General features: G+C 55.6%; 1 protein-coding gene across 5 annotated transcripts; it reads left to right on the top strand.

Moving 5' to 3' along the window:
- The first annotated feature begins 10,432 nt into the window (after window positions 1-10,432).
- THY1 (Thy-1 cell surface antigen) lies at window positions 10,433-21,771 on the top strand. Of its 5 annotated transcripts, none has more exons than XM_065697177.1 (5): window positions 10,433-10,663; window positions 10,904-10,966; window positions 19,096-19,177; window positions 19,303-19,638; window positions 20,226-21,771. In XM_065697177.1, the coding sequence occupies exons 3-5, from the start codon at window positions 19,141-19,143 to the stop codon at window positions 20,336-20,338; spliced, it is 486 nt and encodes a 161-aa protein (XP_065553249.1). In that variant the 5' UTR covers window positions 10,433-10,663; window positions 10,904-10,966; window positions 19,096-19,140; the 3' UTR covers window positions 20,339-21,771. The 5 variants fall into 5 exon arrangements, 4 of the variants coding, with proteins under 4 accessions (XP_065553249.1, XP_065553248.1, XP_065553247.1 ...); XR_010616461.1 differs by lacking the exons at window positions 10,433-10,663; window positions 10,904-10,966 and adding an exon at window positions 16,846-16,951 and having other exon boundaries at window positions 20,226-20,718; window positions 20,956-21,771; XM_065697176.1 differs by lacking the exon at window positions 10,904-10,966.
- The last annotated feature ends 1,385 nt before the right edge of the window (window positions 21,772-23,156 follow it).

Here is a 23,156-nt window from a genome sequence, read left to right as displayed (position 1 = left end):
CCCCCGAACCCTCCGGGGAAATGCCCTTGTCAGAGTCTGTAGCGATTGCGCTGCCCCGCACTCTCCAGAGCGCGCAGCCTGTGTGGGGTGACCGCCCCGTTAGCGAGGTCAGGGTGCCCCTGAATGGGAGAGAGGGAGCCCCGAGGGCTGGGGACCAGGGCCGCCCCCTCCAGCCGCTGCTTTGCACGCCCAGCAGCGTGTGCCCAGGGTGCCGCCTCCAGCGCCGGCGGAGCCCCGGAACCCGGCTCCAGTGAGACAAGGCGAGTGCCGAGGTGTCTGCTTGGAGGGGGGGTACGGGTTGGACGAGCGGGGCCACTGCGGAGCGGTGGGGGACAGCCAGGGCTGCTCCTCCCTGCAGCGGCTGCCGGCGGAGGAGAGCACGGACACGTCCCTCGGGTGTGGAAGTTGCGGCGAGGCGAGAGCGAGAAGAGGAACGGAGCAGCAGCGCCGGAGGAAGGGGAGAGGGAAGAGCGCTCCTGGTCTGGGGATCTCCCTGGCCGCGGGGCTGAGGGCACCTGGAGCACCGTGGCCCTTTGGGGATGATGCCTGTGCCTCTGGAGCAGGTCCCTGGCTCCTGGCAGTTCCTGCTCCTCCTTTGTGTGCTGCAACAGCTTCTGGCGCTGCCCTTTTCCCAGCTATTCAGTGCGGCTGGCACCCAGTAAAGTGCTTTTTCCAGGCGTCTCTTGTCCTTTTGGCAGCTTTCCTGCTTTAAACGAATCTCTGGGATATCCAGTGGGTTGGAGCAGCACTTCTACAGCTCGGGCGCTCTTTGGAGCAGACTGGTCTAAGCTGCTCCCTTGACAGCTTGGGGAAACGCTGGAAAGGTTCATGTCAAGAAGTGCAAATTGCTGCCGTCCACAAAGGTGTGAAGGATTTTAATGGAGAAAAGCCAATTGGCAAGATGTTGGAGAGGGGGGAAAGGGGGAGAGTAGTGGGTAAGGGTGGATGGCAGTCGCTTGCTCTGGAAGAGATGGACAATGTACCAAGAGTCAGCTCTGCTGAGAGCTGGGGCGAAGAGGCGAGAGCAGAGATCCGACACCTTGTGAGCATTACCCTGCCAGCACAAGCCCTTGAGTCAGGGAGGGTGTATCCCAAGGTGGGAAAGGAGGAAAAACACATCCCCCCTGATCCACAGGCTCACTCTGATACGAAAGGCACCCCTGGAAACTAGAGCTGAGGCGTAATTAATCTGCCTCCTCAACTGCAACAGCCAGAGATCAGCGTGCTGCTGAGAGCCCCAGATACAATGTGCACAGGATACACTGCTCCTGAAGAGGGCAACCAGGAATAAGCTATGAGGCCCTCTGATAAATCCTTAGCACTCCCAGTGCAAAGGAAAACAAATACTGAAATCACAAAGCCCAAGCAAAACCCAGGCGCTCTTACAGCAAGGAGATCCTCCTTTGTGCAACCTGCCTGAATGCAAAGGCTTCCACCCGCTCCCAGCGCAGAAACTTCACAGTCTTTTTATTTGAAGAGGATTATGGAGCTGCCATTCAGTAAATGAAGTGCCACTCCAAACGGCTGCACCGTGGCCTGCCTGTCTTCAGAGACAGCCTTCCTGGGGCTGCAGGCGAAGGCTGCTCCTGGCCTTGGAGCTCTGCAGAACGAAGTGATGCCAGTGAGTGCATGCACAGGAGCTAGGAGAGGGGTGAAGAAGCAGGAGAGCTCCTTTGCCGCTGCTCCTCTGCCAGGTATAGACAGGGGGTTCTTCTTCAGCCTTCTGTCCTCCCAGGTTGCAGCCACAGCGCTGAACTGCTCCTCTGGCACCTCTGTTCCCTGATTTCCTAGCACGGGGCAGAAGGACAGAAGAATACAGGTCAATCCCCTTCCTTACTGCCTTATACCCAAGTAAGTTGCCCCCAGAACCTGTTATCGCCTCAGTAATCATGTCACTCGGTGCACAGGGCTGGTTACCCAGCATCACACAGGACACAAAGTGAGCTGCGAGCTCCGTCTCTAAGTGTGCCACATTTAATAGCTAGAGAATATGAGCTCTTTACAGCCAGGGAAGAGACAGGGAGACCCGGTCTGGGTCTGGAAGGGAGGAACATGAGCTGGCCCAGGGCAGGCGATCAGCGGGAAGAGGCAGGTACGTGGGACGTGAACTCTCTTCAGCACAAGCAGGCTCCAGGATGAAATATTAATGCGAGCATCCTGAGAAGGCAGCAAGCAGCGGTGTCTGTACCACTTGGCTATGAATAAAAGATGGTCCTGAAAATGGGGAAGAGCAGCAAATTAATTGATCGAAGCAAAAGTCTCTCTGCTCCCATTAACGAACAAGCCTGGAATCTTCCCTCAGCTCAGCTTGGGGAACATCCAGGGCATCGAGGGGAGAAGGACAGCAAAGGCAGGGTCTTCTCCCAGTGTCCTGGGGTCTACCACTTCCCAGCAGTGCCCGTCAGCGCAGGTCCTGGTGCAGCTCCCCATCGTGTCTAGCCTGTCAGCTTTGGGAGTTCAGCCTCTTGGCCTCCTCCCCTGTGTCAGCCCAAGCAGGAGCCAGCGCACTGCATCAAGAGGGGCTGAAGGAAGGCAGCACATTCCTAATCCTACACTGAGAGCTGAAACAGCCCCAAACCCCAGCGCCCAGCCAGCTGCTCCCAGGGCTCTCAATGGGGGCATGTGCTGGGGAAAGGCTCCGAGCTGCTCCTGCCTGCAAGAGAAGACAATCCGGTTTCCCTTCGTTCAGAGCTAGGAATTTTCTGGTGGCTGCCCTGCCCAAGGCTAATCCCTTATGCCTGCGCCAGTTGACTGGAAGCAGAGCAGTGGGGGCTGCTGTGGATGGAGAGCCACCCTGAGCACTGAGAGACGACTGATCTCCTCTTCTGAAGCTTTGCCCATAAATTATAGATTTTAAGCAGTGTTGGTTTAAAATATTCAGCTTGCCACTTAAAAAAGAATACTCGTACACATCAAGAATGGGGAGAAGGGTGGCGAGGGGGGGCTGCGCTCCCGCTTGGAGGAGGTGTTTCCTGGACTAATGAGCCAGCATTCCTCCCGCTGGATGTGCAGCCCGACACGTGAGCCACCTGCACTGCAGCCTTGCCTGCCTCTCCCTCCCATACACAGCCCAGGCCAGCGAAGGCCTGCAGGAGCAACAGCCTCTGCTTTTCCAGCCTGCGTCCCATGTGTGGGTCATCCCCCAGGCTCCCCTTCGAGCCTGCAGGGCAGCGTTGTGCTCGCAGAGACAGATCAGGGGCTCTGAGGGCAGGAAGGGGGTGAAAAGGTAGGAAAACATCCCCCTCTACGCACACAAACACCCCCCTTATCTATAAGCACGGTCGTTGCTTTGATGAAAAATTCAGCTCTTCAGCCGACATGGCCAAGGGGCAAGTGTGTAAAAGGTGAAACGCAGGGAGCAGGAGCTGAGGTATTCCTCCTCAATGAGAAATGCCCTTCTTCATCTTCGCTCTGGGCGCATCCCAACCCTGCCGGTCACCAGAGCCTGCAATGCCGCCTGATGGTGAAGAGGAGGAAGGGCTCTGCTGCAGTGTAAAGGGATTTCTCCTCTAGGTTGCAGCACTTCCTAGGCTAAGGCAGGCTCTCAGCGTCTTCTGGGGTGGATTTCGCATGGAAGAGACTACACACAGCATTGGTGAAGAGACACAACCTCACAGGAGATGCCTAAAGGCACGCCTCAGCTTCTCCTGCCCCGAGAAGTTCACTCATAGGCTCAGCTACATCTTGCAGCAGGGTACAGGCAGCAGCAGTGTGGTTGCAGAGAGATGCTCAGGAAGGCGCAGATCTCCTCCCAGCAAACCCAGACACAGCAAAGGGCTGCTGCTGTGCACACCGGCTGCTCAGCTCCTTGTGTACAAGCACTGGAGGAGTTCTCAGGGAGACAAAAGGCTGTGTGCTCAGTGCTCACCGTTTATCTGTTTCCTCTGCCAGGAAACAAGGCAGGGTACCCAGAAACACCATCACCTGCACTGTGTTGTAGCAGCAGCACTATGGGGAGCCTGGCCCACAGCCTTCACCTTGAGGGTAGCTTTAGGAACACCCAGCCTAGCTGGGGTGGGTAGAAGGAGAGCAGCCATGAGGGGTCTGGACTTTGCCAAAGGAGAAAGACAAAGATCACCTTTAACAAAGGAAACACAGACCAGGGGCAGACAGAGCTCACGGAAAGGGCTGCAGCTTCAGATCCTGGCTACCCCACGTTACCTGTGATATTATCAGGACTGCACCCAAGCTCTAGAAGGAAACAACTCAATCAAGCTCATCAGGCCCAGCAACGCAGCAACTGCAGAGACTGGGGGTCCCCTTTGGCTTCCATACAGCTCAGAGGCTTTCCCAGCTCACAGGGACTAGAATACGGCTCTCTTCTTGCCAGTCCCCAGCCAGGCAGCATCATCCCATGGCCAGCCACAACCCGTTTGGCAAAGAGCCACGCTTGGCCTATGTCTCCCAGCTGGAACCAGTTGTGTTCAGGCTGGAAAACTTTTGCCAGTGGCCAGCTCTGACCTGCTTAGCCCCGAAACAGGGAGTGTGGACTCCTGGTTTCCCCATGAGCAATACAAATGCATCAGTAAGGCCAGGGAAGGGCTGATGCTCGATGTGAATCTACTGAGCACCTTCAGAGAGAGATTCAGAGGACAGGCATGAAAAAAGCCCAGAAGATGAGAGATTCAACAGGCACCTGCTGATCATTGTTACTGGACTGTGTGCTCCTTGCAGCAATGTCTGGGTTTGAGTATACCCAGCACCTAGGCAAGGGCTACTTGCATTGCCAGCACACGCTAGCACTGCTGCATCCCGTGTGTCCATCAGCTGAGCGGAGTCCCTTTAGCCCCTCCACACTGCCTGTCTCCACACAGTGCACAAAGACCTAACAGCCTCATGCCAAGCCTGAGCCCAGCTCCCCTCCATGACCCTGGCAAGGCCATGTTTCTTGCTGTCCCTCTCAGGAGACACTGCCCATTCTGGCAAGCTCTGCACTCTATTTATAATAAATTAGCCCTGAGCTCCATTTGCATGGATAAATATAGCATCAACCCCTCTGCCAAGCCATTTTTCTCTTGGTTAACACATTCATCCAAGCTGCTCTATTTGTCTTTCCACCACAGACTTATATTCTTCTGGATTCATTTTGTCAAACAAATTGCATAAGCTGGAATACTACATTTACCCAGTGCTGTTTGATTACAGGGGTTATTTATGACACAGCAAGGCATATGGCATTAAGCTCCTTAAAAATAACAATAATAATAATGAGAGAAGGGAAGGGGGAAAGCTTTACAAGAGGGGAGGGGAAAAGTGGGGCTTATTACAGACAAAAGCTCCTGCCACGGGTGATAAATCCCAGGCACTTTCTGCAGCTGCTCTTACGCTGCTGGCATGATGGATGGCACAGGCACCAGCACACGGCTTGGCTGCAGGAGCGTGGAGCAAGGAAAGGAGGGAGTAGCTGGAGCATGCCCTGAGGTGTGCGGGGGGTGCTGGCCAGCAGTGACCTGGCGCTTCACAGGAGGGCAATAATACAGACAGCCCGGTTTCTGGACCCGTCCTCCTCTGTCCGGGCCATCCTGGCTCTAATTGCGTATTGCAATTCAATCAAATTCTCTTTCAAAGGCAGGTGCTTGGTTAAGGACCTGCGAGACCTTGAAAGCAGAGTCCCTCCTGCAAGAGGAAGGTAATTAACTTTAATCAGTGGGCGCTGATCTCAAGGTTTATAGAACAGAGTCAGCGGCAAACTCACTCCCACAGATACGTAGTGGAGCGCTGCCACATTACTGGAGAGAGAGGGGAAGTGCTGGGATTGGACTTGGTACCCACCAAGGATGCTGTATCATCCCATCCTTCTCCCCAGTGGGAGCAGTTGGCATTATTCCCCTGGGGCAGCTTGCGCTTTCCGTCCTCCTCACCTTTGAAGTGAGCAAAGTTCCTGGTCTTCCCTTTTCACCCTGTCCCAGGAAAGGGGAACACACCAAGCTTGTGGTCGGAGACAGCATCAGCCTCTGGATATAACTCCTTCATAGCCCAGGCTCTTACAGGGGAGACCCTGGCAATGGGATGAACAGGCTCAAACACAGAAGCTAAAGGCTTTTCCCTGGCAGATGCGAATGGTTCTGCTGTACTAGCCCAGCTTCTGCTTTCTTGTTTATGAGCTGGCACAGACCTGGGAATGCTGGGCAGGCAGAGTTAATCAGGCCTTGTTTGTGATTACAGTGAACTCTTGCGTTTCATGGCCTGCATCCTAAACCTACTTTGTAATTCCCCAAGGGAGAGGGATTTACACTTTCAATTTTATGTCTAGTTAGTTAATGGTCCATTACTGTCAAAAGGATCAGTAGCTAGAAGTTAAATCCTACAGGATTTATGATGAGGAAGAACCAAAGGCTGCAGAAGAAAGCGCATCAGGCAGAGGGCACAGGGAACACAGAAGGGTGTTTGAAGGTCCTGTGACACCACTGACTGGACACTGGTACCTGGCACAATGTGGAGAGTGGGGTGAACCTTGTCTAGAGATGTCACTGGGCCAGGATTGCTGAGTGACCTTGAAAGCTGCTTTATTTCCACAGTATATGTATATTTGCCTCAAGTAAGAGGCAAACCAAGATGTTCACCACGCTCCAGCATCACTTAGGTGAAGGTAAGCCATCGCATCCCATAAACTGCATGGGAGATCAGCGTCCCAACACTTTGTTAAGCTCTGGCTTACTTTTCATTAATGCTTCTTACTAAGGAACCCAGGCTCTGCTGTAGGTAGAAGATGATGCAGCTACCTCTGAAGCAGGACGCTGTCAGTACCCCATAGCACAGAGAAGCTCTGAGCCTCTGGTTGCCTTTTATAGGTCAAGGCAGCTTGAGCTGCACACAGCACAGTGCAGCTCTGAGCTCTGGAGTCATCAGGGCAGCTTCAGCGTCCTTCCTCATCCTGGTGCACACCTGCAGGGGAAGGACACATTAGATTTGGAAAGACAATCCAGGAGAGCTCCCAATGGGTTCCACAAGGCATCCAGAAGCTGTTCTGCTATTGCTTTTCATCATTTCAGCTGGTAAGCTTCTAGAAGATCAGTGCTGAAATCAGTGTTTCCCCACTAAAGCCCTGCCACAGTAACTTAGCATATGCATGAAATAGAGCTGTACAACTCATGACTAGATGAGTCCATAAAGCTCACTTTCATCCCTATTATTTCACCCCATAAACTTTAGGCTCTTACAATGTATTCCTTTTCACATGTAAGCACAGACCACTGTAGGACCTTAGGATCCAGCCTGCTCCATCCCGACAATCCTCACTCTAGGGATAACAGCAGCCCTACAGTGGTTGCCACAAGCGTACTCCAGCAAAAGGCAATGCTACCCTCTGGTGCTTCCTAGCAGAATAACCAGCCTGCCCATTGCTCAAGAGCTGACACAGGGCCTGCAAGGCAGGGATGCTATCATACTGCTTCCTCTCACATCCCTCCAGACAGGCCAGCCTATGTGTATGGGGCAGCTTTGTCTCTGAGAGTGCCATAGCACCCCAGGTTCCCTAAAACACTGCACTGGAAAGAGATGTCCAACGATGCTGACTGGCTCACCCCAATAACACAGACCACCTTCACCATGGAAAGCTATTAAATGCACACAGCAAGGCGCAACGGGCTGTGCTCACACTCATCTGTGCAGGCAATGGAGGTGTTTCCTTTCCCTCCCCCTGTTAAAGCTGTTTCTGACTCTTTTCAGTGGTTTCAGTGTAAATTCTGTACCTCCGCAGGCAAAGCAATTAATGTAGCATTAAAGGGAATGGAGGAAGAAGCTAACTCTTATCAAGTCATTGCTTTGCATGAGGAGGGCACCTGGAGACTTCGTGGCAGTCTTTGTCGGCCCTTCACACTTGATTAACTCACATTTGCAAGCCTTTTCTTCACTTGCATGGGGCTTTTTGTCATTCATTTCTAATACAATTCTCAGAAATGGAGCCCTGGCCTGCCAGCACAGGCAGGACTGCATTAAAACAGGCTGTGGTTTGGTTCCTAGGGTTGATTTACCATTCCTGTGGTAAACAGCAGATTACATTGTTTGCGATGCTTCATAAATCCCCTTTTTGTTAAGTGTGTGTTTGTATTTAAGTGGAGCTTTCCCCTGTGTCTGTGTGCATGCGCGATTATAATAGCCATGTTTTCCTCTGACAGTACTTGTTTTTCATCTCATTCTTTCCCTGCCTTCCTCATTTTTTCCATCTCTTTGGCCCTGCCTCTGATTTTCACCAAGAAAACCTTCCTTTGGTTGCCAATAACTTGCTTTTTGAGGATTCTTTCGAGCTTACTACTGTGGCTTCAGAAATACCTCTAAGAGCTTCCTGCAAGTTAAAAGATCACCAGAAAGAAAAGGGATCTCACTGAGGAAGATGCACAAAAATATGTGTATTTCCCCTTGGTTACAGCTGCAAAGGTTCCAGTGATGTGTATTGTGAGGGTTGCCTTCTGTACCATTTCCTAGCCTTAGCCTAGATTCTGGTTATATACTAGACATCGGGGTTTGGAGTATCTGTCCCAATGCACTTACTGAATCTCTTCAAAACAGAGATTCACGACATAAAAAGGCATCTATCCCATGGCAGGAGTGAAATATATGTATAACACCTCATGTTACAGCTGACTCATCACAAACACCCTCCACTGCTTGCAATATAAAGCACTATGTCAATAAACGCGGTCTCTGTGTATATGTCAAGAAACACAGTGCGTAAAGAAGAGATGTAAAAAACCAAGGAACATACTCATTCAAAGGGGTTCTAAGCCAACATACAAACTTAAGTGATGATTTCTTTGTGTTATAAGACTCATCATCTCATGGGTTTTAATCATGTTTTGGGTCTTTGAATACCTCAGAGGGCTCAGGAGAACACTGATACTCAGACTGGCCAGTGCTTTGCATCCAGGCATTTCAAGGCAATGGCAAGTACAAATCCAGCTGCAGAGAGAGGAAGGATGCAGGCATGAGACGCATCACTAGAAAGAGAGAGCATAAATCTTCATTTCCACATTTGTTTCCTAGCACTGCACAGGAAAGATAGATAACAACAACTTCTTGATAGGTTGTTCTTTAAAAACACCAAGGAGACCACTGAAAAACTGCAATAACTTCCTGCTCATATACAATAGAGTGACAGCATTTTTGGTTGTAAAGGGCCTAAAACATCATGTTTAGACTTCAACTCCTGAATGATATAAATGCAAGGGTTAATGGATTTGATGTTAACTGCCCCTCAGGTGCTACCAATGAGGGCTCCTGCCCCCATCACCCTAGAAATGCAGCTGGGATGCCTATAAGTGCCTTTCCCAGCAGCAGCTAGGAGCTGTTGTTTGTGCTGGTATGAGGTGCTGGAAGGGTCCTCAGTACGATCTGCATTAAAGCTTCAGAGGAACCCAGGCAGATACAGGTATTTGGCTGGAGACTGGGTATAAATGCTTGCAGAAACATTGATAATGCCTTGAAAAGCCTAGAAAAACAAGTGGAGAGGCTGCTGCTCTGCCAGACCCGGAACCGTGTGTCAGTGCTGGCATCTGCTGTTCCCTGCCTTGAGACTGTTCTCTTTCACTTCCAAATGTCTAGTCCCTTTTTAGAGCATAGCTGTCGCAGGCTGCTGTTTTGCATTGATCAGGCTTTGATCAGGCATTGATCAGGCTTGCTGATTTGCATTGATTGTGGACCCAACTTGGGTCCACATACCTGTGCATCACCTGGCAATGAAAGCGGTGGCCAGACCGATGCACAGGCAGGTTTTAGCCCCATTTGCTGGCACATGCAGAGCTGTTTGTGCTGGCTGTGTCATCTGCAGGAGCACAGCTGATAGTCTATCTGGCATCAACCCGCTGGGACAAAGCTTCCTCCTTCAGAGTAATAGTGCTTGAACACCTGAGTCAGCAGAGTGAATTTACACCGATTCAGCATTTTGTGTTGGCACAGTATCTCCAGTCTGGAAGTGGGTATTCAAGGCCTGGATGTGAGCTTCTAGTTCCAGTAAATGTAATTTCTTTGACTTGCAAGAGGGCCAAGAGTCTCTAGAGAAAGTAATTCACGAATTGGCTTTGGGGGTCCTATTTTGCCTTGCTTAGGGGTTCTTTTTGAGGCTCTTGAGTGCTGGAAACGGAAGCTTGAAGTCCTATGGACGCAGGGCTGCAATCTGACCCAGGATGCTGGTGACAGGAAATGTACATTTTTCCTGCTAACCACAAGAACCTTTGTGCAGAGAGCGGCAGAAAAGAAAGGCTTAAAAATGCATAAGGAGCCAGCCTTATTTCCTTAACTTTTATAGCTCTTTCTGACCGCGCGTTCCAGCACAAACTAGCGTGCTCCCTTTGGAATTGTTCCTGGCAGAGGAATGGTGACTGCCGAAGCGTTTGTTCTGGGAAAACAGCAGCACAAATGTGGAAAAGATGAAACCAGATGTGTTCCTGTACAAAGCCACTTCAGGGGGTGCATGTGATGGGGAACTTGGGGCAGCCAAATCAGAGCACACAGGGTTGATCTCCGACTACCTATAATAAAGGAAATGAAAGGGCCTCTTGTGTTCGGCTGAGCTCTACAGCAGCCTGTGGGCTGCTGGAGGGCCCTGCAGCCCCAGCTGCTTTGCAGCTCTCTTCAAGCAGGGCTGCGGCACCTTTGCACATCCAGCACCGTTTGCCAGGGGTGAGAGGCTCCAGCACCATCCAGAACCCTGCAGCACATCGCTTCGGTGAGACAAGCTGAAGTAAGAGGGGGTTTCTGTGATGGGGGGGGGGGGGATTGTCATCAAACGCTCTAATGTAGGACCTGCTTGGGGCTTTCTTTTGCAGTGTTTTGTCATGCAGCTGTGTGGAATGGGTGTCCTTGTATGATGGAGCCTTTACTCTGTTCTTTTAGGCTGCCTTGTTGTCCTTTAGGTTAGAGATATATTGTGGTGGGTTTGTCTCGCTTATTTTGGGGTTTCTTGCAGCATATTCATGTTGGAAACAACTTTGGACCCCACATCTGGAAAATCAGTGTTCTTCCTGTGCAGGTACAGCGTCTGTGATTGCCCTTTTTCCCCTTCCCATCACTCAGTGTTCTGGTTCCTCCATAAAGTCATTTTTCAATCTCTGCATTATAGCCATTTTCCCTGCCTGTTTTCCTGTTTCTTACGCTCATACAATTGCACCTTTTCAACAGCAGTTGCAGTTATCGCTGTCACAAGGTGGTTGTGTATTTGTTCTGGGTACTCCCAAGTGGAACCTCGGGTATCATGAGGTGGTAGCCAGGTAGGTGACATTGCCATACTTTGTGCCCCTTAAGCAGGCACCTTATGGGGCAGTGCTCCAGAGGTGCTTCGGTCCCTTCCCAAGTGGAGTACAGGGCCAATGGGCATCCTGTCTGGCCTGGAAGTGGGACTCCCTTGAGGGACCAGTGTAGCTCTTCGCTGGGTGTCTGGGTGACTTTATCTTTCATTGATAACTTTGACCTATGGCTTTTGGAGTCTCTTGATGAAAGCGCAGTGATTCTTTCTGCTGGTGCTGTCTCCATCTACAATCTGTTTCCTAGAGACAAGTGTTTCAAATCAGAAGGTCAGCCTGGATGAAAAAGGAAGGAATTTCTTCAGGACATGGTCCTCTGTGGCGATACTGATGCACAGAGGTGTGAAGTGACCCTGTCCCTGAAGGAGACTGTAGAAGAGATGGAGACTCAGGCTTCCTAGCTCTGCTGCAAGAGCCTGGGGAAGCACAAGGCTCTCCAGCCTCCTAAGCAATCAGAAGCAAACAACAGTGGGTAAAAAGCTGCCGAGGAAATGCTTGAAAATCTCCCTCTGCTCCAAACCATTTGTCATATGGGCTGGGAGGACCCAGCGAGTGACTCAGTACAGTGCAGGGCTGGCAGATGTGGCTCCGCACGGCCAGATGTGGCTGGGAGGATGCTGGTGTTCGTGGCTTGGTGCAGAGGAGAGGAGTAAGGACCAGAGCAGGGCTTGCCCAGTGCCTCCAGGGAGAGCTGACATCAGGCAGCGCTGTCTGCCCCTCTGCTCCTTGCAGCACAGACTGGCTGGCTCCTATCAGCTGCAGGGAAGGCAGGGAGCAGGGGAAGCCCTTCTGCCCAGCCTGGGTACACGCTCCCATTGTCCCCACTAACAATGGGGGAGACAAGCGAGTGCTGGAGCTGATGACACAAACCCAAGTGCAGCAAGCAGCTGGCTGGATGCTAAAGGGAAGCTCTGTGCGTGCTGCAGGGACAGCCCCTGCCTGTCCAGCACTGCCAGGGTGAGAGCCAGGCCCCCCAATAGCAGAACCAAGCTCTGTTCCGTGCCTGTATTTAACCTGCCTCTCCCCAGCCTTGAGGAGCCTCCTTGCTGGCTGGGAATCATCCCCAGGAACCCGTGTGGTGAGAGTTGACCACCCTGCCCCGATGGTTCCTTCATAAATAAGGAATGCCAATAAACAGGTTCCATTCCTTAAGGCCCAGCAGGTAGGAGGAGAAAATTCAGGGAAGCTGTTTCCATTTTCTGTAGCTTGCATTATTCATGCCTCCTGAGACACAGAGGAGAAAGCTAGGCTGGGGATGGAGAGCAGCAGTGCTCTGCTCTATGCCTCTTTCTCCATCCAGCATTGCCCTAGGAGGGCCCTAAGAGCTTCTCCTTCCCCACACAGGTAGATTTCCCCAAGACAAAGGGGTTTTAAGCTGCCCTGGCAATCAATCAGTCGCATGTCTGGGGCTTCTAATGCTGCACAACCTGGCATCAGTGGGGTATTGCCATCCTGATGCAGGACAGGGGGTGATGGTATGTCACAGGGGTAGGTGTTCAGCAGGTTGAAGAGGGGGGCTCCACCATCCGAAGTGGCATCTTTTCCCAGTTCCAGCTCTCCGTTCATGTCAGCTCCCATATGAAGAGCCCATGGGATGTGGCACCATTGCAAAGAGGCTGAATACAGGCCCTCTGGCCACTCGCCCTGAGGTAAGAGACCCAGACCTGCAGCCTCTGAGCTAGCAACCAAGTTATCTGCCTGGCTCGGTAGAGATGCTTCTCCTTCCCCCAGGGACGAGTCTCCCCCTGAGCTCAGCAGAGGTCAGGTTTGCAGGGCATGGTCCAGAAACCAGCTTTCCTATCCCACCAGGATGCATTGTTGGTTGCAACGGGAGGCAGCGAGGAGTCTGAGCAGGCAGCCAAGCACCATTCCCACTCGGTCTGAGGAGCAGATGGAGCAAGCTGAGAGCTTTGTGCCTCAGTCAACCCCTCTTGCAGGCTGAGTTGGCTCGACCAGGGCTTCCAAGTCTCTCACAGGAATAGTGTAGTGGCTCTGGGAATGAAGGGCTAGAAGCAGAGATGGTCACCCATCCTCCAGATGGATATCAAACTGCAAGGAATTGCCCTGCAATGGTTGGGCAGGAGAGTTCACTGCTGGAACCTTGCCTGGTGGCTCCCAGACCCTGATAGCAATGTCAGGTGAAGCAGGGGTTTGCTATGGAGCATCCTACACTGCAGTGCATACTCACTGCTGGCAGCCTCCCAGCAGTGTCTCCCTTCAAGGCAAGCCACTGCCACAAGCAGGAGGGTGCAGCATCCCCACTGGGCACTCTTGCATGACTTGCATGTCAGCATGGAGCCAGGACCTGGCTATCCAGACCCTGCAGGCAAACAGGGAGGCACAGAGGGAAGGGAGGGATGTTCCTGCTGTCAGGTGTCAGTGCAGGGACTGGAGCCGATTCCTCTAACAGCCGATTCCTGTTAGGTCTTCACATCTCTGGGGCTTCTCTGTAGCCAGGATGCAGCCATAAGCAGGCAGAGGTACCATGGAGGAGCCCTGCACACTGCAGGCAAGCCACCCTGGCAGTGCTGGGGTATCGTGCCAGCCATCTTCTTTGCTGGGCTAATGTGGCTGCTCCAAGCACAGCAGAGGCCAGGATCGTGCTGCAGCAGCAGCCCTGCTTGCCCCTGTTTTCTATGGCTGTGTGCTGCAGGCAGGAAGGAGGGGAGCACAGTCTCCTCCACCCCTGCTCCGTGTGGTGGTGCCACGAAGCCCAAGGGCTTTGAATCTGGGCCATGCTACATATAGCATCCGTGGGGCCTCGCTGGGCTCCCAAGGGCCTTTCTGTCTCTCCAAAGAAGGGCAAAGCTCTTCTGCAGCCTCAAAGATGGGGTGGGAAGGGCCTGGGTTTGGCTTTGTGCAGTGACAAGCATGAAGTCTTTGCCACCCTCCTGTCAGCTGGAGCTCTGGGGCCAGGCAGAGCGGGGACATGCAGGGGCAGGCACTGCGCTGTGAAGCTGATGAGCGTATCCATCAGTCGAGCCTAGAGCTGCAATGTCTGCCAGATCGATAGCACTGATTCTCAGACGCCCTCCCTTACTCCTCCATCCCGTAACTCCCCAGCTCTAATGGCCTGGGAGAGGATGCCAGGGGTTTGTCCCCAGGAGTGCTGCCCCAGATCCTGTTGGCTGGGACCTAATGTCTCTCCTCCCCTGCAATTAGCAGTGGGGGAGCAAATGATTGCTGGTAGGGACCGGCTGCTGCGTGGGCATCCTGCTGTCACGTTTTGAGCAGGACCCAGTGTGATGCTGTGCTGTGATTCATGAGCAGGAGGGAGGGATGCTCCCTTTCCTCCTGTCTTTGGGGGCAGGCTGAGGGCAGGGGGGGTGATGTTCCTCTTGGGAAGGATGCGCACCTCTCTCCTAGAAGGGCATTTCCTGCAGCAGCATGTCCTTGGGACAAGGCCAGGTTTTAATTGCTGCAGCAGCACCAGACACTCGAGTCACGGTCCCCAGTCAGTGCCTCAGCTTCGAGCCTAACCCCTGCAGCTACTGGGGATGGTCCTAGGGCGACTTGGAGCGGTGATGCCCCTGACGCACTCCATCCCAGCAGAAGGACTTCCCCCATGCCCTGGCTTGCTCTCCAGAGAGGAGATAGGGGCAGTTCAACTGATTTGAGCTCTTAGGAGAGCTGTGCCCTGCCTCTGCCTGTCTGTCCTGCCACATCCACCCATGCCTGCTGGTAACTGCGCTGTGTCTGGCTCCCCCCTTGCCCCTGTTTATGTCTGTCTGTCTGTCTCCGCCTGTCCCTTGCCACTGCAAATGCTGCCTGCACCCTCTCCGTTTCTCTGTCATGATTAGGTTTTCCCCTCCCCACGCACCCTTTTCTTTGCCTTGGAGCACGATCCGGAGGCCTCTGCACTAGGTGTGACTTGGGGACTGATTTTTCCCTGGTGTATGGATAGCAGCCAGCCTGCAATCTGCAGTGAAGGGGCTACCCAGTGAGAGAACCTCTGCAAGGAGCCTCCTGCAAGTACCTAGGCAGGACATTCGCTGCCAGCACTGCCCAGAAACTGCACAATCATGCCTGCCTCCACAGCACCACCAGCCAGGGATCTGAAGGGAGCTGAAATCTCTTGCAGTGCAGCAGGGCTTGGGCAACTGCATGCTTCCAAAAGCCAGTCCCTCAAGCCTGAATTCCTTGGTTGCCTATGCTTGCATAGCTGGGAGTGAGGGTGGGGATGTGGAGTTAGATATAAAAGGGACATGTGTGTGTGCATGGTTACATCACAGCTGTGTTTGGATGCAGCCCTCATGCTTGCATGGTTTTTGCACCCTAACTACGTGGCAACGCGCCTCTTGTTCTTGTCTGTTTGCGTTGCATCAATCTGCTTCCAGTCGTTAGTGATGGCTTTCTGTGTCAGTTTGCCATGCCTTTAATCCCATCCTCAGCCAGCACTGTCAGCTTTGTGTACCCTGGGTTACCATCCTAGTTGCGTTGCTATGCACATGTGGTAGCGACCACAGCCTGGGTCCATTCAGTACCCAGATAGGGTCAGGCCTTTGCCCTCCTCATGGCAGCACACTGGGAGCCCTTCCTGGGCATCACGGGCCTGTGGCCAGCTTGGGTATCCAGCCCCATTTGGGGCAGCATAGCCAGAGCCAATATTCTGTAGAATTAGCAAAACCCCACTGCACAGCCAGCTCAGCACTTGGGTGTCACTGGGGATCAGGTTCTGCTGGAGCAGAATATGACTTCTCCTATCAACTTTCGCAGCGCCAGCCCTTTTCTGCAGAGCCAAGGGCTGCGGGCAGAGGTGAGGACAGGGCAGGCCATCCTGCATGCCTCTGCTCCTTGCTGGGATGCTTCAGAGCACAGATTCTGAGGAAGAGCAGCTCCATGATGCTGCTGTCCTCTTCTGTCGTCTCCACTTGGCTCTAGAGCAGAGACGAGTTCCTTTGAACTGGGTTCAAAGACGTTTTGCACAGAAGCAGCTCTGCTTAGCCCCTTCCCAACCATGCAGTGGTGGGAGCTCATGGGGAGCAAGCCCTTGTTTGCATCCTCACCAGCCCGGGGCCTAAAGCTTAACGCTTGTGGCCAGGGGCATCACAGAGCTTCTGCTGTGTCCCGTGGTTCCACCACCATAGCCTGCGTGGTGCATGGGTCCCTGGCGACTTGGTGTCCGCTGCTCGTTGCGCACCTGAGCTATACCCATGTCGGGAAGGGGAATACGTCCCCCTTCCTCAGCAGGGCTCAAGCCACGCTCGTATGACCGCTTCCAAAGCACCCCCCCTTCCCAGCAAAGCAGCACCCGTATTGCCGGGAAGGCCGGGGGCTGGCCGCTCTTCCGCAGAACGTGGTGCTCCCATAGCGATGGGGATGTGTCACCCTTCCCGCTTTGCGCTAAGAGGGGAACGGGGAAGGGGCGGAACAGGACCCCCCCTGTGCCCCAACGAGGGGCCCCCCGGGGGCTTCTTCCCTCCCCGGTCACCCCCGACGCCCCCGCGGCCCGTCGGGGCCGGTTCGGCCGCAGGCCGGGGCGGGGGCTGGAGCGGGGCCGGTCCGCAGAGCCGAGCCCCCCCCTCCGCCCCGCGCCGCAGGGCCGGGGGCCGAGCCTGCGTGACGCCGCCCGGCCCTGATTTGCTGGGGCCGCCCGCCCGGCCCGGCCCAAACTGCGGGGAGCGCCGCGCCGCCCACAGCCCCGACGGGCAGCACCGGACAGCGCCGGCAGCCCCGAGGGCGGCAGCGCGGCCAGCACCGGACAGCGCCGGCAGGTAAGGCACGGCTCGGCCCCGCCGCACCCAGCGGAGCCGCCGCTGCGATGCCCCTCTACGGGACGGGGAAAGGGGAGCGGAGGCTGCGGGAGGGTCGGGGCCCCAAAGCTGGAGCCGCTCGTTCCTGTGCGGGAGGGATGCGCTGCCCGCCCAGGGGACCGGGGACCGGGATGCTGCTGCAGGGCGGCGCTCCCCATGCTTCCCTTCCCCTCCGTCCCTCCCTCCCCTGCAAAGGCTCGGGACTGCGGCATTCCTCCACGGGCACGGCGGCGCGCACGCCCGCTGCCTGCGGGCTGAGCAGCTCGCACGGAGCCCTCCTGCCCCTCCAGGGCCCGGCAGAGGTGTTGCCCGCTTCCTTGAGCATCCACACGGCGTAAAGGGAGAGCGCAGGTACCCTTGTTCCCAGATCTGCAGCCAGGTTCCCGTGGTTTATCCGAGCCCATCAGCCTGGCTCTCTTCTGCCCCGATGGCTTTGCCGTCCCAGCTCGTTTGTCGTGGTGGTGGGTATGGAGGTACCACCATCATAGCGTGGCCCCACGTAGGTGGTAGAGAACACGATAGGAAGCTGTGCTCTGCAAGAGCTGGGGTTGCTCTAATGCTACCATTCTTGTGAGATCTGTCCCTGTGCAAAGACCCTGGGACTGTGCAGGAGCAAGAGTGACCTGGCACCACTGTCAGGAGGAGAGGTACAATGGATTCAAGCGGTCATGAATCCAGAGCCTGGAATATCTGGGTGCTCTTGCACATAGATGGGAGGAAACCCCCTTCTCTGGGAGCTTATTTGCACTGATTTTCTGGAAAAAAAAGCCTGGCTGTGACCTAGATAGTGTCCCAGGACACTCAAAGAGGAGTGGGTCAGAGCTGAGAAATAAGAAAGGAAAGGACAGGGGGCAGTTTCTAGGTACCCAGAGGAGACTCGAGTAGTCTCCTCCATCATGCCTTTGTGCCCATTTGCACCTTTTTGGTTGTCGAGACCATAGAGAAGGGAATTTTTCTTCCTGGCCGGGGTCTGGGGCTGCAGATACAGCGATATTTCACAGCTGCACAGTGAGCAAATGGGTTTGGTATTTCCTCGTAGAACGTTATATGAAAGACTGAAAATATGCTAAGAAGAATAATCCAGCTGGCTGCAGTGCAGAGCTCTTCCCTGGATGCTTAGTCAGGCTCAGAGGGAGCAAACTGGTGGCCCGCTCTCCCCTCTGCCAGCCTGGAGCCCCAAAGGGTGGTACTTCACCTCCTCCTCTTGACCTGGCTCCGCATCGCCAGCCTGGAGAACCGGCTGCAGGATGCGGTGTCCTTCAGCCCCGGTGTCTGCTTTGCTGCTCCCCCACCCTCTGCCTCCATTCCGCATGCCTGCGGCTGGATTCCCCATGCGGCTGCTTGGCTGGGCTGCAAACCTTTGATTGATTCCTTTCAGCCACATTGGGCTCTCGGCAGCCCTGCGGTTTTGACAGCACATCCACGGGCCCCTCGCCCTGAAGAGACACGGGTTGGGAACCCAGAGGGTGGGCTCTGCCCCCCCCAGAGCCCTGCCACCCTGTAGCTGGGCAGGCTCGGCTCAGCCCTCGGGGACTCGGTGCCATCCTTTGGCCGCCTTGGCTCTGTGTCCAGCTGCCGTGTCCCTCCTTCCCGCTGCTGTTGGCCCCTTTCCCTCGCTGCATCGCAGTGACTCATCCGTGCTGAGCTCACCCGCTGGAGCCGCAGGAGGGCTGGCGGCCTGGCGCCCGCCGGCACCGATGGACGGTCCCTCACCTGGCAGCCCTATGGTCATCATGGGCAGGCACTGAGTCCTCCTGCCTGGTCCTCATCCCGGGCACGGGGCAGCAGAAAGGGAAGGCAGCGCACGTAGGCCATGCTGCAGGTCTGGGCCATGCTTATTTAATGTCTGGTGTGGGGATACAGACAGGGAAAAGAGTGTGGCTGGTGTGGCCTGGGGATATGGGAAGGTAATGCTGGCCAGACACATAATCCCTCATTTCCTAGCTGGCTGCAGGGCCGGCCAGTCCCTGCACAGTCAATCAGCCACCATGATGAGAAGCAAGCTATAGAGCATCATAGAGAGCCAGCCTGCCTACCTGTGCCGTGTGTGCCCCTATCTCTGTGCTGGGTTCGATGGCTAACCTCCTCTCCTTCCCTCTGCCCAGGCTCCCCTTCCAGTGACAGCCACTGCTGGGCACCTCAGCGGAGAGATGAACCCCACCGTCGGCATCGCTGTCATCCTGACAGGTAGACACACATCCCCTCCCTTCTATGCAATGAGTTCAGCCCAGAGCAGCCAGGCGAGAGCCAGAGGCTATGTGGGCATCCCCAGTGCTTGTATTCCTTGTCCAACCCCTGCTTGCCTCTCCCAGTCCTCCAGGCTGCCCACTGCCAGATGATCAAGGACCTGAGTGCCTGCCTGCTGGGCCAGAGCCTCCGGGTGGACTGCCGCTATGAGAACAAAACCAGCAACCCCCTGACCTACGAGTTCAGCATCACCAAGGACAACAGGAAGCACGTCATCCACAGCACCATCAGCGTCTCGGAGAACATCTACCGCAGCCGAGCCAACGTCACCATGCACAAGAACCTGGTGTGCCTCTACCTGCAGAGCTTCACCACCAGCGATGAGGGTGTCTACATGTGTGAGCTGAAGGCCACCAACGACTACACCGGGAACCAGATAAAGAACATCACCGTCATCAAAGGTGAGATGGGCAGCCTGGCTTCAATCCCTCTTTCCTACCTGCTCCTTGGCTTGGCAGGGCCAGCAGAGAGAACCAGAACCCCCCATGGTGTCCCCAGACCCTCCTTGAGCTGTTTTCCAGCCCTTACAAGCCCTTCATCCTGCAGGCAGAGCCGTCAGCCCCACTTGCTCTGCCTTGACCGCTTAACCCTGTCTCTCCTGGGCCCCACGTGTCTCAGGTGTCCCCCCATAGGTGATGCTTCATAGTCCCAGCAGAGGGAACAAGTTTGCTGGGGAAGGACTGAAGAGGGATGTGGCTTTTCCACACTTAGGTTGTGCAGGAGCAGCCCTCCATCTGCATCTGCGCTGGTGCCCATCCCCTTGTCACCCTAGTCAGCCAAAAGCAGGGTTATGCTTCCCCAGGTCTCTGCGTGCCCCTAAAAGCTTTGAAGGGCACAAGGTGGGAGGGGAAACAGGCACGGGGCCAGGATGAGACTTGGTGCGGTTCTGTGAGAAGCTGAGTCCCAACACCCCTTATAACACCTGATGCCTGTTCCTGAGGGATTTCATCATGGCTTTTCTCTCCCTCCCCATCCCCTTTCCTCACAGACAAACTGGAGAAGTGCGCCGGCTTCAGCCTCTTGATCCAGAACACTTCGTGGCTCCTGCTCCTTCTCCTTTCCCTGCCTCTCCTGCAAGCCGTGGACTTCGTGTCCCTGTGAAAGGAAAAGCACACACGCACACATGCACGCACACACCGAGCACCCCAGCAAACCCGCCTCCCCCGCCAGAACGCAGCCCTTGGAAGGAGAAGCTGAACCATCTGGAACCAGTGAAACCTCTCTCCGTGTTATCTCTATATAGCCGTATATAACGCGACCCACCGCCCGGTGCCAAGGCCCGCCGTCACACGCACACATGCCCTGCTCCGAAGCATGGTGGCTCTGCTAGGCAGCATTGCTTCTCCCATCGCTCCTCCCCGCTCGGTAGGCTGGTTGGTTGGGAGCACTGGAGCCTCAGCCCCACACAGCCTGCTTCTCCCATCCCTTTGGCTTTTGGGGTTTGCCTGTTCTCAACTGGGGAAACACAGCAGGATCGGCAGGTAAGAGAGGGAGGTGATGCGAGAGCATGCAGAGGGGTCCCCATGCTGGGTGCTGTGCCCCTATTGGAGATGGGGCTGCGTGTCCCCAGCCTGGCCGGGCTGGGAGAAGGAAAGGGAGCAGGTTTAGGAGACACCATCAAATGACCCTGCCTCCTTAGGGCTCTTTCGGGGCCCTGGGGAGGGGGCTCACTGCAAACGTGCTTTGGCAACAAGTATTTCCTGATCTGTCTTTTACAGCCGAGCTGGAAGTGAGGCCTCCTCCAGGCATCATCTGGTACCTTTGGGCTGCCCAAGCCACAGACACCACCCCGAGACCAGCCCTTAGCTGTGACGAGAGAACTGCTGCCAGCACCAGTGGAGGCAAGCAGAGCCTCTCTGAGCTAGCCACAGCCCCGCATTGCCCCTACTCCTCTCCCTGTGGTCCCCAGAGCTGGATCCAGCCAGGCTGGTGGGGAGGGCACATCCCAATGCCTGGCCACAGCTAGGCTTAGCAGTCTTCCTCCAGCCCCACCATGCCGCTGGGAGGTCCCCCTGTACCCGTTCCCTTCTCCTTCCTCCCTTTCATCATTCCCTGTCTCCATTCAAGAACAGAAAGGGTGTAAGGGCAGCCCAGCCGGCCATGGGGAGAGAGACCAAAGGGCTGGTCTTGCTGTACCCTCACCCAGGAGAGGGCACAGGAGCAGGGGAAGATGCAGGCAGGAGCATCCTGGTCCATGGGGTGAACCCCAGCCCCGCTGAGCTACGCGTGCAGCCTGAGCTGTGCCACCACGGCTGAGAGCAACCCACAGCAGCTGCTCCCCACGCCTTGCGAGCTGCCTCCTACCTACCCCCCTGCCCGTTCCCTGCCCGTCCCTGCCTGCTTGCTTGCTGTCTAGTGCTGCTGAGGCCGTGTATAGCTGAGGTCTGGCTGCGCCCAGCTCCCTGGGCTTGCTGGTGAGCGCTGGGGCAGGCGCAGAGCCCAGCCAGCAGAGCGCGGATGCATCTCGAGTCTCATTTTTGGGTGACCATTTGTAGTTGTTTTCCACAGCTTGTCATAAACCAAACTCTGTCAAAGTGGGGGGGGGGGGGGGGGGGGGGAAGGAACCCTACGAAAAGCAACAACAAAAAAACCACCGTATCCTCCAGGCGTGTTCCTCTGTCTGCACAATAAAACCCTAGGTTGTGTGTTGGAGCCGCGGCCACCCGTGTGTGCGGTGATGGGGCGAAGGGCCGGGATCCAACCTTTGCTTTCAGCCTCCCATCTGGGGGGGCACCCTTCCTGGGCAACCCGCGTCCTGCCTCCCGCAAGCCTCCAGCAGGAGGGATAGAAGCAGGCAGACACAAGTCTTGCCTTCCCCAGGGTGATGCCCTCCTATGAACCCAGAGCACGGACCCCTGCACCCAGTCCCTTTACCCCATCCCATCATCCCACCCCTGTCCCTATGCCCCGTACTCTCTTCTCGCACCCCAACCCTCCTGGCCCCATTGTGAGCTCAGGGCCAGGGCATTCCATCGTGCCAGCAGGGAGGCGAAGCAGGGTAGGTACAACTGGGTACCCCGGCATGCATCCCGGCCCAACCATCCTCTGGGGAGGGAATTGTCGGAGCTGGGAGTGTGTGTAGGAGCAGGGCTGGGTGTGGATGCGTGTGCTGGAGCTCCTGGCGCTGCGTCTGTCATCCCAGGGTCCTTCCTACACGGGATGCCAAGGGCCCCCACATCTCCTAGAGCAGGCACACTGCTCCCTGCCACCCTGGGACCGGGGGCTCTCCTCACCCTCACGTTTGGGAGTGGGGCCCGACACTACCCACTGACCCCACTGGTGACCCTATAGCAGCCTCCCAGAGTGACGCCCAGACGCATCCCTCCCTGTTTAAGGGCTGGAGCCAGGCAGGAGGGCCCCAAATGCCACCGTAATTACATCCCTGCTAATTACCCTCGGCAGGTGCTCATTGAGTCACGGCCGCTCGGGGTGCCGGCACCGTGAGGCCACAGCGCCCTGGGCGGGTCAGGCGTCGGGGAGCGGTGCTGGGTGGGTGCCCCGGTGGCCGCATGGAGCTATGAGGAACGGGTGCTCCTGTGCATCACCGCCACATCACCCACCCCGTGCCTGACGTCGATGCAGGCTTAGGGGACTCTTGTCCCTGTGTTTTGCCCCAAGGGAGCATCTCCTCCCCTCACCTTGATGCTCTGCTCCAGTCCTCAGTGGGAGCCACGGGCACCCCCTCTTTCTGCCTTCCTGACCCCCACACCAAGCTCCCTCTCTTAATGCTCCATCCACCCTTTCCTGCCCAGACCTCCGTCTCCCTCCCCACATCTCTCCCTTCCCCATACCTTCGGACACGCTTCTTCATTCCCACAACAACTCCCCCTTACCTCTGTCGCCTTCCCCCCTTTGCCGTGGGCCACCAGCCCTCTCGGGTTCACGTCCCCTTTAAGCTTCCCCGAAGCTGGAATGCGAG

Source organism: Lathamus discolor, chromosome 17 (assembly GCF_037157495.1).
Source record: "Lathamus discolor isolate bLatDis1 chromosome 17, bLatDis1.hap1, whole genome shotgun sequence".
In the NCBI taxonomy this organism is placed as follows: domain Eukaryota; kingdom Metazoa; phylum Chordata; class Aves; order Psittaciformes; family Psittacidae; genus Lathamus; species Lathamus discolor.
This window is presented reverse-complemented; position numbering and strand designations above follow the sequence as displayed.

What these genes read in the sequence shown, in the direction of transcription:
- THY1 (XM_065697176.1), top strand. Translation starts at nt 19,141, where the DNA reads ATGAACCCCACCGTCGGCATCGCTGTCATCCTGACAG. An exon ending in CATCGCTGTCATCCTGACAG is followed by an intron (nt 19,178 to 19,302) that starts GTAGACACACAT and finishes TGCCTCTCCCAG; the next exon opens with TCCTCCAGGCTGCCCACTGC. An exon ending in GAACATCACCGTCATCAAAG is followed by an intron (nt 19,639 to 20,225) that starts GTGAGATGGGCA and finishes CTTTCCTCACAG; the next exon opens with ACAAACTGGAGAAGTGCGCC.